This window comes from Saccostrea echinata, unplaced genomic scaffold, assembly GCF_033153115.1.
Source record: "Saccostrea echinata isolate AGI-Se365-2 ecotype Australia unplaced genomic scaffold, CSIRO_AGI_Sech_v1 ptg000054l, whole genome shotgun sequence".
NCBI classification, from domain to species: domain Eukaryota; kingdom Metazoa; phylum Mollusca; class Bivalvia; order Ostreida; family Ostreidae; genus Saccostrea; species Saccostrea echinata.
In genome coordinates this window covers 14,475,658-14,493,345 of record NW_026889803.1, presented here as the reverse complement: position 1 = coordinate 14,493,345, position 17,688 = coordinate 14,475,658, and the positions used below count along the sequence as shown (strand labels likewise).

The window sequence follows — 17,688 nt, the reverse complement described above, 5'->3', positions numbered from 1 at the left end:
TATGACGTTATAATTGAAAATTATGTTTTGATAAGTTGATTTTTTTTTAAAAGAAAATTTAATTTGCCAGTCTTTGTATTTGAATTCACCAGATACATCTTACCTTATCTTCCGAGATTGGCGTCAATTGATTGGGGAGACTCCCAAATTACTGCTGGATATAGGCAAGCCAAACCCTTCTATTGCCCAGACAGAAAAAGAAGAGCTTAAAGTACTGAGACTGAGACTTGTTTAATTTTCAGGATGCCCCCCCCCCCCCAAATGAGAGTGAGCAAGCAGTAAACTCTGTAATGAAACCGTGCATAAAATGTTGGCATTAAACGACCTTTCCTGTTTAGACTCTTCATGTATCTGGCTCTCGGGGGCAATCTTTACATTATACCCGTAAACAAAGAACGAAGGGAGGTCAACGAAAAAAAGACATAGACAATTGGTGGTATACTTTCAAGTTTCTTTCAATAAATTAAATGTAGAATGTGTGTCAATATTACGTATATCTGAACATATAATAATTACTTAATATGTTTTTACTAGTGAGTGATTTTCTCATTTAGATAATCCCGTCTTTATTTTTTATCAGATCTGTGCAATAGTGTCATATTTTTAAAGAGGGAGACAGAAAAAAAATTCGTCTCTTTGAATAACCAGAGTAAACTAATACATTGTACATAAGTAACAAATTTTTGACAAAAAATATGACGAATTCAGGGTTGATCAATGACCACCTGTGCCTAAAATGGTACAATATCCCGTTACAAATTAGTTCTAATTGTTACAGGGACTGTTACAGATGTTCCCCAAATGCTCCCCTACTTCCTTTAATTTTGGTGCACCATTCTCTATGAGCTTCAATAAATTGATTCCTTACTCATAACTCAATATTTGTTACGTTATGCATTTCCGTAGAAAAATATAATTAATTTTTTATATTGTAAAAATATCGCAAAATTGGAATGGAAAAAATGCATTTTAAGATAAAATCTAATATATGAGCTGAAAAATTGGGAAAAAAAAATTCCGATATTCTAAAGATTGTATAATAATAAGAAGAAAAAGAAGAAACGGAGTAAAAAAAAATATGCTCCGAAACTTCGTTTGGGGAACACAAAAAGGTACTTGAGGAAAAGTAACACATGTACAGGACATAATAAATCGTCAAATTTCCCGAAAAAAAGAGGAAATTTGATAAGTTATTTCATGTTAAAAATAAACGACTACCTAAAAATCCTGCCAATCTTCTTCGGCGATTTCTTTGTTAAATTGATACAACTACTTTGGCTTAATATGCCATACTATTTAAACTATAGAACATTTCAAGGGATTTCTTTGAATGTAAAATTCAAACTAAAATTTCTTATTGTAACGATTTGGATATGTTTATTCATATTCATAAATAATACTTTTGGATTAAAATGGCAAGATTTAGAAAGTATTATTATAAGCCATGTGTAATAAGGCCATTCCAAGTTTTTTCTATGTTTAGCGTCCGTGGACGGATTAGTTTTGAGGTTATGAAATCAAAAACAAACACAAATTAAAATCGACAAATACAAATCTTTGAAACGCAATTTACTCTTCTGGGATCAGCAACTCCCTTTTTTATTAAGCTGTGTACCAAAAATGTTTTGTTTCAATTGACTAGTAGTTTAACTTAGTTACCATTCGAAGAGAATTCTCAAAGGACGATAAGAAATTCTAGAATTGTGCTTAAATTGTTGTATTTTTTCCCTTTTAATTTGTGTGTGAAAAAACTTGGAATGGCCTAACTTACAATACAGAGAACTTACAATGGATTGTCTCCCTAATCACTCTTTTTAATGGATATTTGAAAAAAGTAGAAAGTATGGAAATGATTCCTATCTAGGGAGGTACATGATACCTATCTAGGGAGGTACATGGAATGGATGGATGGATGGATGGATGGATAGATAGATAGATAGATAGATAGATAGATAGATAGATAGATAGATAGATAGATAGATAGGTCAAATGGTTATGAATTGATGAATTTTTAGCTCACCTGAGCCGAAGGCTCAAGTGAGCTTTTCTGATCACTTTTTGTCCGGCGTCCGTCTGTCTGTAAACTTTTTACATTTTCGACTTCTTCTCAAGAACCACTGGGCCAATTTCAACCAAACTTGCCACAAAGTACTCTTGCGTAAAGATGATTCAAGTTTGTTCAAATGAAGGGCAACGCCCTCATTCAAGGGGAGATAATAAAGAATTAGTGAAAAATTAATAGCATCTTTAAAACATCTTTTTCTCAAGAACCACAAGGCCAGGAAAGATGAAAGTCATGTGGAAGCATCCTCAGGTAGTGTAGAGTTTGTTCAAATCATGAGCCCCAGGGGGTAGGGCGGGGCCACAATGAAGGATCAAAGTTTGACATAGAAATATATAGGAAAAACCTTCAAAAATCTTCTTCTCAAGAACAGCAAAGCCATGATGAGTCATATTTATATGGAAGAATCCTCAGGTAGTGTAGATTCGAGTTTGTTCATTTCATGACCCCCGGGGGTAGGGTGGGGCCACAATGGAGGATCAAAGTTTTACATAGAAATATATAGGAAAAACCTTCAAAAATCTTCTTCTCAAGAACAGCAAAGCCATGATGAGTCATATTTATATGGAAGCATCCTCAGGTAGTGTTGATTCAAATTTGTTCAATTCATGACCCCCGAGGGTAGGGCGGGACCACAATGGAGGATCAAAGTTTTACATAGAAATATATAGGAAAAATCTTCAAAAATCTTCATCTGAAGAACAGCAAAGCCATGATGAGTCATATTTATATGGAAGCATCCTCAGATAGTGTAGATTCAAGTTTGTTCAAATCATGACCCCCGGGGGTAGGGCGGGGCCACAATGGAGGATAAAAGTTTTACATAGAAATATATAGGAAAAATCTTCAAAAATCTTTTTCTCAAGAACAGCAAAGCTATGATGAGTCATATTTATATGGAAGCATCCTCAGGTAGTGTAGATTCAAGTTTGTTCAAATGATGACCACTGGGATAGGGAGGAGCCACAATGGGGGATCAAATTTTTACATAGAAATATATAGGAAAATCGATGGCGATGTGGCCCTTTAGCCTCTTGTTGCTTTTTCCTAGCCACAGTGCTCAGGTGAGCAAGGTGGCCCATGGGCCTCTTGTTTTAAAATGTGCTCCTTTTGTTCATCTTTATGAAGAAAAATACCTCTGCATCCAACGGCATGAGAAAGGTCTAACTATAAATTAAAAACATCAATTCAGAAGTTGTAAATACCCGGATAAACTAGCTATCATGTATCATTGGCTATTTATCATGTGCCATTTGTTATTTAGTATTCATTCACACTGTTTCACAATATTTACATTTCGTAACACATTGTGTTATCGAGTTACCAAACTGTTTTTTTTTTTTACGCTGAAACCTTTATAAATTAAATGAAACCATAATTTTGCCAGATGACAATCCTTGGGTAGGTGTTATGTATTTTATCTTATATCTTCGCTCACCGTCTTCAAGGTTCTTGCATCATTAATCTATCTTGTTCTATTCTGATTATTTCCTTTAAAATATTACTTTTTTTTCAAATAAAGAATATTTTTTCCCTTTATTCAAATCATTGCTAAAAAATTTTGATATTTGAAAAATCACTTTGACCGGTTTTTTTAAAAAAGATAATCTATGAAGATAAACTGATCTCACGTATCATTCAGCTTTTGAGAACTGTTTTGGTCAGAACCTTTGATATCAAAAGCATCAGTTTCATTTTTACACTATGGAAAGTATACGACATTCAATTAAAATTCGCTCGCAAAATTATCTAGAAGCATGATTTAAGAACAGATGACACAAACTTCCATCAAAAAAATTAAATATAACAACTCAAGTCAAGTTTATACAAGGAAAATTATTAAGTTTTTAAATGTTAATGTTTTGATCGGACAGAATTTCGGCTTTCCTACAGCAAAAAACTATAGACTTTGCTATTAAACTCATATGGGAGTGGGGGGGGGGGGTATCATTTTGTGAGCTCATTGCTCACAGTACTTCTAGTTTTGTTTGTATCATCTGTCCTTAAGAAGGATTATTATTTCTATAGCGGGAGGATATTGAGAAAAAAATTCAGAAAATCTTCAAATTTCTTCACGTTGCTTTTAAATTTAGAACGTATGTTTGACTTTCTTTGATTTATGTGGCAAATTCAGATAAAAATCAACATTGTAATAGCCTGAAAAGTGAGCATTTTGGCCCCGTATCTCACACACTGCTGCACTGACTCTTAACTTTTTAATTTTTTTTTTAAATTACAGGCTATTATGCACAATTAATTTTATCAACGCAGATTAATTAGAATTTTTCATTGATATATTTTATCATTATGTAACTTATTTTTCCTGAAATAAAATCATATTCCTTGCCATTATTACAACTTGTAAAATATGTATGAAATTAAAAGGATTAATTCTAGAGTTCCAATTTAAATGCAGAAAGTTCAAGTTACTTGGAACATAGCTTAATAAGATGCTGAATACATACTGACCCCTAAATTTTCCGGTTTCGGGTTATGCTATATGACTAGATGACTAGACAACTGAAATTTACTTCTAAAAAAAGTCCTTGACATATCCAATGTCAAAAGTTAACTACCTTAACCAAGAACAAAAAGTTTTACAAGCTGTATTTATGAAAAAAGACAATTTGTAAATTCAAATAACAATTTCCTAAAATCACTAAATTAGTTTAAATTGTATACATGTACATCTATATCACTTGATAAATTTGGAATATTCGGCTTTTCAAATTTAGTAATAATTTGTTGCTCTAATTAAAAAAAATTCTTTTCAGAAATTTTCATTTCAGAAAAATACCTGAAAAGATGTCGTTAATAGCCATTACAGTCATTTTCTCTCTGATTGCTTCCACTTTACAAGGTACGTACATTGTCTTGTTTGCTTAAAGATGCCTGTATTAATGGGATAATTGGACTTTTTTAAAACTTTATTCTCCCATCCTCCAGACATTGTAGAAATGTCAGCTTATAAGGCCTTTCCTCTGAGTGGTTCCGTAGAAATTTTCATTGTTGATAAGACTGTACTTTCTTTTAATGTAGGGACCTTTAATTTTCTTTATGTTGACTCTGTAACTCTTTTTATGTTACGTTTTTAATGTTTGCACTGTTATACTTTTTTTTAATGTTTGTGGCACTGTTACTTTTTTAAATGTTGACACTTTTACTTCTTTATATATTAACAGTTACTTTTTTAATGTTGACACTGTTACTTTTTCATGTTGGCATTCCTTTTATTGCTGAATTGCACTTCTTCACTCAACTATTCTAACACTGTTTTCAGTTTGATAAGTATATGTACAAAATGGCTCCAAATAATGATGCTATGCACAACCTATGCAAAGCTTAGGAATTTCAAACTTTGAATCAAATTTTGCCTTGGTGTGTTACCTCAGAGAGAGAGAGAGAGAGAGAGAGAGATAGAGAGAGAGAGATTAATGCTGGTTTTAATAAAAAAAAAATTACCTTATCTTAAAAAAATTCTTCAGTTAGTTGGCCTCGGGGGACATATACCCTCGTAAAACCCAGATCTGGATGTCCTAGAGGCTGGCTTGAGGGTTGGAGATATCAAGACAATGAAGACAAACACAACACAAATTTTATCACACCAGGACACCACTTTGCAGGTATTCATAAGAAGATTTAAACGGTATTTGAAAGAACAAAAAGGATCTAAAATGCAATTTTGTTTTTTATGAACCATAAAAGAGACAAAAAATTAATTTGACAATTAAAAGTGTTGTAAAGATTTTCAAATACATGTACTTGATATTACTACAGGTAGAAAGATTGAGAAAAATTGAATTTTAATCCGATTTCAGGTGGTTTCGATAAAAATATGCGGTTTCAATATTGTACGAAGAACCAACATCAATTCAGCAACAGAAGATATTGGCCCAGGGGAAACTATTGCATCCTGAAACATGGACATTCATGCCCAAGATGTAAGATCTTTTGTATGCAAAGCTTAAAAGAAATTGAAAATGTTTAAGAGTAAGTTTGATATACCTTGTAAGTTTAATGTTAACAATCACAAATAAAACTGCAAAATGACACCCCAGTGTTTCCAGTATGAACAAGGAAGATCACGCTGCATTGAGGGAGCTATCCCCCCCCCCCCTCCAAAAAAATCATAGCTGAAAACACTTTACATTAGTTTTAACGTCGAGGAAGGCCACAGAATCCAGTATTAGATCAAAATTTTATGATTGCCCTATATAACTTTCAAAAAATCATATGTTATATTGTATTATAATTTGATGTTAGGAAAAACTATCTAATTAAACATTATTTTCAGACTTTCGTCAAGGAAGCGTGTATTGGGACGATGAAGACAATTCAAACAAAAACGCACACGGTGGAACTTTGCCCAGTGGTTCCTATGACCGAAACACACGCATTGACTACTGCTGTCGGTTAGTACATCATCTGCTTATTAGTAGTGACTCAATATTTATACCTTTTTCTTCTTTTGCTCACCTGTTCAAAGGTTCAAGTGAGCTATACTGATCATAAAATGTCCGGGCAACGTCTGTCCGTCTGTAAACTTTTTATTTTTATATATTTTCAACTTCTTTACCAAACATGCAGATGGATGGGAATCAAGTTTTTTTTTCATATGAAGAGATACAAACCATCCTAAGAGGAGATAATTTAAAAAATAGTGAAATATTCTATAAGAAAATTAAAACTTATGTGGAAGCTGACAGACACAGTGTAAATTCAAATTTGTTCAAATCAAGCCCCTTCCCCTGGGGTATAAAGAGTGGATCAGTTTTACATTGGTATAGGTATAGGAAGATTTTTTTTTTATTTTCAGCGTTAAAAAGCTTCTTCAAGTAAGGCGGCGATTTGTTCAAATCATTGACCCTGGGGCTTTGGTGGGGCTGAAACAGGGATTCAAAGTTTAACGTGAGAATACAGCTGTATATAGGCCTAGTAATTTTTTTAAACATCTAGAGTAGTACGCGCGACAGGCGACACTTAAACATAAATGCAAACATAACGAATTTGTGCGAAAACTCAGTTTGTATCAAATAAAAGACTTCCAGGTCATGGTCGGGCTAAAATTTGGAATTAAATTTTAGATAAGGTATGTATGCAGGGTTTTTCGTTAAAAAAGCAAGGTCAAGTTAATGAAATTATTGTTGGAGCATCCCCATGTTGTTTAAGTTCAAGTTTGATCAAGGCATGTCTTGGAGCTAGGGTTGAACCACAATATAAGTTTCAAAAAATTACATAAAAAAGAAAAAAGATCATTAAAAATCTGTTGAAAAACAGCAGGGATCACGTGAGCGCTGTGGCCCATGGGTCTCTTGTTACCTTTATGTTACAATTTTTCGAAATACTCGTAAATGCATGTATTTGAACTTAAAATCTTAATCAAACGACGATAACATATATATCACAAGCTTATATCATCTTACTATTCACTATTAAGGAAAGATGGTTCATATAGGAGCAAGATGTCTCTGCCTACCAGCAAACCATTTTATCTACTGAGATTCCGCGCACATTGTCAGCGAGTTTCGGGTATGCACGTCAGGGAGGAGACCGTAAAATCTGATGACGAAGACACCAGAAACAAGAACCTTGTCAGAGGATGGTATCCCTTGGGAGCTGGTGGACGTAACCACGTTCTTCAATATTGTTACTACTGGCGATAATAGTCTTTGTAACGGATTGTTGGACAAGCGAACATTTCAGAAATAAAGATTTCATACCAATAGTACATCGTTATCTTTATTTCTGAATGATCAATATCAAAAGAGATTCGATTGAAATTGATTGCAAAAAGATAGCCTTATTTAAATAAATTGGAGGAGGAGTAGAACTTAGCGGAAAAATGACATGATTTTCAGCCATAAATTCATGCGTGAATAACACCCAAACTAAGTACTAGAGCCCCTTCAACGTCCAGCCTTAGAATATTACATATTCCTTGTGTCACTCATATGGAAATATATATATGGGCTCCCTGCAGCAGGCTGAAGCATTATACGTTGGTGATGCATGTCGTTAGGGTTCGTAGTAATATTTTCGAAAATCGTCATTTATTGGGTAAAAAATCAGCTGTTTGTGGTGAAGCTTTTGAACCTTGAATTAGATCAAGTGATAAAGTGCTTTTAATTTTAGAAACGCAAAATTTTGCAATTTTCAGTTTTTGGTTTTATGAAATATAGATATGGAAAAGTTCAAACATCTATCGTTAATTAAAAAAAAAAATAAATAGAGATTTATTTTACGAAAGTGAATGTGCCGATCAGTGATCTACTCGAAATAAGCTCTTCACGATACATAGACATGTAAACATACTTTTCTGATGTTTTCAATGAAAGTTTCATTCTGGTCACAAAAAAATATTCATATTTATCATTTTAAAAAAATTAATTCCTATAACAGCATAGTAAAGAATGAATGATGTAATCTCTCTCGACCCCCCCCCCCCCCCTCACCCTTACACCCATTTTCGTATGTTATTTATTTAAGATAAATGTTATATAAATGAATTTCTATGCTATCAGACCTAAATGCTGATATCTTGTATTATTTTCTCTTTATCAAGTTTTAGAGATTGTCAAGCTAGTATTTTCATGTACAGGTAGAGACGAAATCTCTAAAGGTTAACAAAATGGGAATTGATATACAAGAATTTTGATGTGCTAGGAATTCGTATATATTTTTTTAAGTTGCCGTGTCTTTAAAAAATCTCAGAAGTATGTTGAGGTTTGGTTACACCATCCCTACGTCTGTGATAATAGGATACTTACACTTAGGAAAGAAACATAAAACTGAATGAGGGAAAGTGTGAAATTTTACAAAAGGGAATTTTATTTTATTTCTGGTGTGTGTGTGTGTGTGTGTGTGTGTGTGTTTAACTTTAAATCAACTTACCTGTCATCATTTTCACCACGTAAATTCCCTTCCTCTCTGATAGATCCGTCCCTAAGATTAAGACGGTACCATACAGAACGCCAAATTTACAGATGCTAGTATTCAAATATTTGTACCTATCTTCAAATATTCGAACCTATCTTCAAATCAATTGCACCTATCTTCAAAAGCATTGAAGATGGTTTTATTTAATGATACATATTTTTAATTTATCAGGAGATAAGTACAATTAAATTGAAAACAGATATAATAGAATTGAACATTGTAAAAATACCAAGAATTTAAGATAGGTATAATTGATTTAAAGATAGGTGGAACTGAATTGAGCCTAGGTATAACTGAGTTGTACCTATCTTCAAATCGTTTTAATTGAACCTATGTTATCTTTAAATTAAATGTATCTATCAGCCGATGAATTACAACATGCAATTAACGAATTTCAGACATATTGTTTACAATGGAAGTTGAAAGTGAATGTCGAAAAAACAAAGATCATAGTATTTTCAAAGGGTCCTATGTTAAAAAGAAAATTTTATTACGATAACCTAGTCATTGAAAGTGTTAAAGAATTTAAATATTTAGGCGTTTTACTTTAAGGTACAGGTTTTTTTGTAAAACAAAAAAACAGTTATATGAACAAGCACAAAAAGTGATGTATGACATTTTAAGAAAAATCAGACAATTTAAATTACCAGTTGACTGCCAATTTGATGTTTTTGATAGAGTTGTGGTACCGGTCTTATTATAGGGCTCTGAAGTATGGGGCTATATGAAAATCTTGATATTATTGAACGTTTGCACTTGAAGTTTTTCAAGTACATATATTTTTATTTTGAAAAGTTCCATGCCATTGTACATGGTCTATGGTGAAACAGGTCGCTTTCCCTCTGTATTTCTCGGTATATATATATATATATATATGTTTAAACTGTACTGTGATGAAAATTTAACAAACCCATGGTTACATTACATATAGAAAATATGAAATATGTGTTGTATATCAAATGTATGGTACGAACAGGGTGTCAATATGAATTATAAATGGATAACTGCTACTGTAAAACAAATATTACAAGATCAATTTATTCAAAAGTGGTCTAGTGAGGTAAATAATTCTTCAAAAGGACATATTTATAGAATCTTTAAACAAAACTTTGGATTTGAAAATTATATTGATGTTATCTCCTAAATTTAGAAAAAATATTTATAAAATTTTGCACCGCAAATCCTCATCTACCAGTAGAGACTGGAAGATGGTATGGTATACCACTGTGTGATAGAATCTGTACACTTTGTAATAATATTAAAACTGCTGATGAATTTCATTATATCTTAGAATATAAAATTTTACTTAATGTGAAAAAAATTACCTGGGCAATTATTATTCCCATAAACCAATGTTATTAAATTCATTGAATTAATGTCAACTCAAAACGAAAAAGTGCTGGAAAAAACTGTATGCTTATCCTAAAAATTTAGGATGTTGTCTGTCCTCCTTGATATAATTTCCCCTCTCTTATTTATTTTTTTTCAATCTTATGTCATGCTTTTTGTTTTGTATATGTACCTCTGACCATTTTGTATATAATGTATATATATTATTAATGTACCCCATGTACCTATATTTTGGTTTGAGAGAATAAATTGAACTGAACTCTTCAAACCATTTTCAGATAGGTATATAATTTAATTGAACCTATCTGTAATTGAATTAAGGAAAGGTGTAATTCAATTACAGATATGTGTAATTCATATGAATCTAGGTTCAATCATTCATATGCATAATTATTGAATATATCTTGAAATGAATTATGCCTATCTTTAAATTAATTGTAGCTTTCTTCAACTGCTTCAAAAATAGGTTTAATTCAGATGAATATTTCTTTGATTCAATTACAGATAGGCGTGAGTCATTTAAACCTAGATTCAATTATTTAGAGATGACAAAGGTGAAGATTACGAACGGTGATCGATCTCATAAAATCCACAACAATACAATCTGTGACATGGCAGAATGTCGACCGGTCACACTGGCCGTGAGCCCCATATATTGATCACCTAGACGGGATAATCCGTAGTCAAATTAAGTTTAAAATACAATGATCTAACAATAGGTTTGAAATTTGCCAGTCAAAATAGGATCCAATGATAGGTTGTATTTGCAAACAAGGTCATTATAACGACCATAGAATTTATAAATTGCTGTCATTAAACGAGATTGTTGAAATCCCGTAACATCAACTTATTTTTCAATAGCCTGACTAGGTTTAAGAATTGATCGTACTCAGAGCATGCTCTAGAGTATCAAATAAGTTGGAAGGCATTAATACCATACGCAGTTGATTGTGGAATATTGCTATTGCTACATAAATAAGGAAACTTAACGATGGAAAAGCTGAAGTCATCTTGTTTGTCATACAGTTTAGTTGTCCCTTATCGTCTACAATCAGTAAAACATCCAAATATGAAATAAATGTGGCAGTCTCAGCGGTGTCTTTTGTGTAGAGTTCACCGGGATATATCGAGTCGACATATCAATGGAAGTAATTATTGTTAATTGATAAAACGTCGTCGATATATCTGAATGTGGAGTTGAAGGCCACAGCAAGTGTTTTCCTTCTCTCATGTAGAATTTTTTGAATAAATTCTGCTTCACGGGAATATAAAAACAGGTCGAATAATAAAAGAGCACAATTTCTGCCCACAGAATTCCAACAGTCTCCAAAGACTACACGGATGCTGTCAGTGAGGAACTCCAGTATTCTTTTAAGGTAGAACCTATGTCGGAAAAGTCTTTGTCACAGGATTTTCAAACTTTTCAAAATGAGTAATTAGCACTCGCTTAGTAATTAATTAAAAGTACATGAACGTTTCCTTGTTATTAAATGTAGTTCAGTCGGTGACTACTACGAAGACTACATAAATGTTTTCAATGAGGAAATCCAGCCTCCTTTTAATATCAACGCCAGAGTACTTGTGTGTAGTATCAGAGTGTTTTTTTAGTAATTTTGTAGATGAACAAATACAAGGTAAAAATTCCGAGTTCCATTTTTATTGAAGGAACATTTGTCTAATCAAAGAGCCTATAGTTTTTAATTTATCCTGAGGAATGGTTGTATAAATTGTAGAAAAGTCATACGTTTTGATGTTACTGACTTTTGAAAAAAAACCTGTAAATTTGAATTTTCTAAAAGTTCTTTGAAGTTTTAGAAAATCCACATTTGGTTTACACACCTTCTCAAATATGCTGTAGCACAGTACATAAGAAGTTTCTCTTTTAAACAATTAATATTTTTGTGAGGAGTAAAGATAGGGGATTGGTAGAACATTTGTTGGACCCAGCAATATATATTTGTTTGCAAGGATTTTTATGAAGTTTATGAATCCATTATGAGTAGGGTAGATTGAATTCACTTTTGTTGACTGGAATGTTAAAAGTATTAAAGATTGAAATGTATTTTGAAGAATTTTATCCTTAGAAAGTGAACTATGAGTATAAATTGGATTTTCAGATGTAGAATTAAAACTAAGATATGTATAAATGCTTACACGTATCTTCAGTTCATTTAGATGTATCTTTTATTCAATTATACCTAACTCAAATTCATTTGGAGATAACTTCAATTATTAGAAGATAGGTACAAATATTTGAAGATAGGTACAAAATTGAATGTACGTTTTTTGGCGTCGTGTTATGTATAGATATTGGTGCATAACAAGAATGTAGATCATTTATCAAAATTCACTGATTCAAGTAGTAGTAACCTATCTATTATTTCAAGCTCATTGTTGAATTATAATGATTAAAGAGTAAAACAATTCATGTTTATTATATTTTTATATAAAATCACAAAGAGAACCATTGAAATGGAACAACATAAGTCGCGTATAAAGCAAAGCCTTCACAGTAAGCATGAGAAATAATTCCCGATAGATATAGGGAAAAGGCTGCAATGATTTATCGCAACATGAAGTGGTAGACTATATATATATATATATATATATATATATATATATATATATATATATATATATATATATATATATATATATATACCCAAACAGAAAAAATAACCTATGGGATCATGCTGATGACTCGTGTGTAAATCATGGTTTTGATATGATTTCGGTATAGGAAAATTTCACATGCAATGAGTTAATGGATCATGATTCTTGGATGATCTGTTAAACTAAACAGCTTGCAAGAAAACCATGGTCCTGGTATGATCTGTTGTAGCTAACAACTCGTATTACAAATGTAAAACCATGGTCCTGGTATGATCTGTTGTAGCTAACAACTCGTATTAAAACCATGGTCCTGGTATGATCTGTTGTAGCTAACAACTCGTATTAAAATCATGATCCTGGTATGATCTGTTAAAGCTAACAACTCAAAGGACAATTATACATTCTTATACAATTTAACTGAACACTTTAAAATTTGCAACAAACATCCCTTTAATATTTGATATACAATTTCAGTTACCAAAAATAAAAAAAAAATATTATACATATATGTCACATGAACTACCCTAAAACCTTGAAAATAAGCCGCGGCTTATTTTAAGTTTTGGTAAGAAAATGGGGGCTTATTTTCAAAACCGTCTTATTTTCAAATCGCGGCTTATTATCAAAACCAAAAACAGGTAAGCGACGAGAGCATAATTATCTTAATATTATTATCTAAACAATAAATTATAATCAATCGATTTTGAACTGCCATATTTGGCCGAGTATAATATGCACGGCTATCGGACATACTGTAGCATTACCAACAGACATAAAAAAAAATTACCGCGATGCACGCAGTCATGATTACCGTTGCTAAATAAAGATTTAAGTCGATTTTATAAAACTGAAGTTCAACAGTTTCTCGTGCATTTTTGAAATAAAATTATTTCTGCAAGGATAAAGACGACATGTAATGAATGTCAAGATTTCTGTGAGCTAAAAAGAAAATAATAGTGCTTTAATATCTTGTGCTTTGTTGAATAAAATTATTAATGTCATAGAATGTTTATAATAAAATTAAATATATTGTAATTAAAAATAACAGTGTTCTAAATGGAACTATCATTACCGGCTTATTTTCAAATCAGGCTTATTATGTTCCCCAAACGGAGTTTGGGAACATATTGTTTTTACTCTGTTTCTTATTATTATTATTATTATTATTATTATTAAGGTCTTCCGTTTCAGACGGAAGACCTTATAGTGATTCTACTGTTTATTATTATTATTATTTTTTTCCCGTTTTTTGTCCAAGCGATTTCTCAGAGATGGCTCGATGGATTTTCTTGAAACTTTCAGGGATTATGGCAAATATAATAAACTAAAAACATTTTTAAGGATTTTGCAAAATTCACTTCCGGTCGTCAGATATGTCCAATTTCCGTTTTTTCAAAAGAGATCATGTCCGGACGATATCTCAGAAACGGTAAAAGATTAAGACCTCAAACTTTCAGGGATTATAGATCATGACAAGTACGTTTGCAGAATATGTTTATATCCGTCAGCCGTCACTTCCGGTCGTCACAGGAGGAGATCAAAGAAATCGAAAATTTCAACTTTTCTTATTTTAATTAAATCTTGCATTGCATTATTGCATCTGTTTTACAGTTTCGAAATATATTAGTCCTACCGGAAACAGAAACGTCAACTTCCGGTTATAAGAGAAAAACTACATAGTTTGAGTATTTTACTTTCCAATAAATATCACTTATAGATGAAGTATTTGAAAAGATTTTTAGATATGTTATTAAGACTGCAAATGTCTAGAGTAACTTCAAATATCTTGGTAATATTCACTTCCGGTCGCATGTTTTACTGTCCGCAAAATAAGAACTTGTCAAAGTGAGATCTCAGAAACGGTAAGAGATTAAGACACAAAACTTATATAAGTAATAGAACTTAATGAGTAGGCAAAACTCTTTGGGTTAATAGCGTCAGCCGTCACTTCCGGTCGTTACAGGAAGTGATCAAAGAAGTCGAAAATTTCAACTTTTCACTTTTGAAATAAAACTTGCATCATATAATTGAATCTCTTTCTCAGTTTCTATATGTGTTGGTCTCACTGGAAACAAAAAACGACACTTTCCGGTTATAAGAGAGAAACTATGTTATTGGGATTTTTAACATTCCCAAAAATATCACTTAATGATAAAGTTTTTGAAATGATTTTTACATATGTTATTGAGACTGCAATTGTCCGGTGTGAAGTCAACCATCTTAGGAAAATGCACTTCCGGTCGCGTGTTTTTCTGTCCTCAAGTTGAGATTTTGTTCACCTAAATGCTCAGAAACACTACATGACTGAAGTCAAAAACTTTCAGAACTTATAGTTAGTTACCAGTTTATCTACATCATGTAAAAATCGTACGTTGTCGTCACTTCCGGTCGTGACAGGAAGCGATGCAAAAAAGTGAATTTTTAAAGTTTTTTTCTTTTTGCAGAAATGTTTGGCTAATGCAGATGTTAGATAGACCATGACCATGCAAATTATTTTTATACATTTTATTCGTTTAGAGCACTTTCGTTCATGACGAAGTACATAAAGAAAACAAAAAAGTAATTCCGTTTGTTTTTATCTGTATCTACATATCTTTGGAAGCCTTGAGATAACTTTTGTTATTATTTAGAGTAATCTTATTGAGATGATTGTGAGGTTTTTTTTTCAAAGAAGTCAAGAAAACGGAAGACCTATTATTGCCTAGGCAATAAGTATCTAGTTATTATTATTATTTTTTCCCATTTTTTGTCCAAGCAATTTCTCAGAGATGGCTTGGTGGATTTTCTTGAAACTTTCAGAGTTTATGACAAATATAATAAACTTAAAACATTTTGAAGGATTTTGCAAAATTCACTTCCGGTCGTCAGATATGTTCGATTTTCGTTTTCTCAAAAGAGATCATGTCCGGACGAGATCTCAGAAACGGTAAAAGCTTAAAACACCAAACTTTCACGAGTGATAGATCATGACAAATAGGTTTGCAGAATTGGTTTAGATCCGTCAGTTGTTACTTCCGGTCGTCACAGGAAGTGATCAAAGAAATCGAAAATTTCAACTTTTCTTATTTTAATTAAATCTTGCACCACTTTATTGTATCTGTGTCGCAGTTTCGAAATATGTTGGTCCCACCGGAAATAAAAACGTCAACTTCCGGTTATAAGCGAAAAAGTACATAATTTTAGTATTTTACTTTCCCATAAATGTCGCTTATGGATGAAGTATTTGAAATGGTTTTTAGATATGTTATTAAGACTGCAAATGTCTAGAGTAACTTCAAATATCTTGGTAAAATTCACTTCCGGTCGCGTGTTTTACTGTCCGCAAAATAAGAACTTGTCAAAGTGAGATCTCAGAAACAGTAAGAGAATAAGACACTATACTTATAAGAGTAATAGAACTTAAGGAGTAAGCTTAACCCTTTGGGTTAATAGCGTCAGCCGTCACTTCCGGTCGTTACAGGAAGTGATCAAAGAAATCAAAAATTTCAACTTTTCTCTTTTGAAATAAAACTTGCATCATTTCATTGAATCTCTTTCACAGTTTCTATATGTGTTGGTCTCACTGGAAACAAAAAACGACAACTTCCGGTTATAAGAGAGAAACTTTGTAATCGGGATTTTTAACTTTCTCAAAAATATCGCTTATTGATAAAGTTTTTGCAATGATTTTTACATATGTTATTGAGACTGCAATTGTCTAGTGTGAAGTCAACCAACTTAGGAAAATGCACTTCCGGTCGCGTGTTTTTCTGTCCTCAAATTGAAATTTTTTTCACCTCATTGCTCATAAACAGTACATGACTGAAGTCTAAAACTTTCAGAACTGATAGTCAGTCACCAGTTTATCTACATCATGTAAAAATCGTACGTTGCCGTCACTTCCGGTCGTGACAGGAAGCGATGCAAAAAAGTGAATTTTTAGAGTTTTTTACTTTTTAAAGATATGTTTGGCTAAGGCAGATGTAAGAAAGACCATGAACATGCAAATTATTTTCATCGGAAGTGCCAACCGAAAAACCGGAAGTTGTCTCAAACATGAGTAGTTTTTCATGGAAACTTTTAGGGATGATCAGTTGTGAATAATTTAGGTGTAGAATGAACATTTTATTCATTTGGAGCACTTTCGTTCATGACGAAGTACATAAAGAAAACAGAAAAGTAATTCCGTTTGTTTTTATCTGTATTTACATATCTTTGGAAGCCTTGAGATAACTTTTGTTAATTATTTAGAGTAATCTTTTTGACAAGATTGTGTTTTTTTTTCCAAAGAAGTCAAGAAAACGGAAGACTTGTTATTGCCTAGGCAATAAGTATCTAGTTATTATTATTATTCTTTTTTCTTCTTATTTCTTCTCCGGTACTTTTTTGTCCGCGAGTGTTCTCGGAAACTGCTCATCCAATTGAGTTAAAACCTTTTTAGGGTTAATAGGCATGTTATGTAGATTTGCGGAACAAAGGTCATTTTGCATGCACGTGCGTGCGCGTGCAATGGGTAAAATGACCAATATACTTGATATAGCTGTAATTTTGATATTTTTTGGTGAAATGCTTTGATACTCAGAATATAAGGATATATTAAAAGTGTGAACAAGATGGCATGGTCAACATGCACATGCATGCGCGTGCGCGCACGCGCAAAGCGTAAAATGACCAATTTACTTGATAATATCGTAACTTTTATACTTTTTGATGAAATGCTTTGATACTCAAAATATTTATATATATAG

The 17,688-nt window shown here is 32.3% G+C and overlaps 1 protein-coding gene across 1 annotated transcript; it reads left to right on the top strand.

The window, feature by feature from the left end:
- The first annotated feature begins 4,867 nt into the window (after positions 1-4,867).
- On the top strand, positions 4,868-7,774 carry LOC133206174 (uncharacterized). The gene is made up of 5 exons (XM_061342104.1): positions 4,868-4,922; positions 5,548-5,685; positions 5,881-6,003; positions 6,357-6,474; positions 7,500-7,774. The coding sequence occupies exons 1-5, from the start codon at positions 4,868-4,870 to the stop codon at positions 7,723-7,725; spliced, it is 660 nt and encodes a 219-aa protein (XP_061198088.1). The 3' UTR covers positions 7,726-7,774.
- The last annotated feature ends 9,914 nt before the right edge of the window (positions 7,775-17,688 follow it).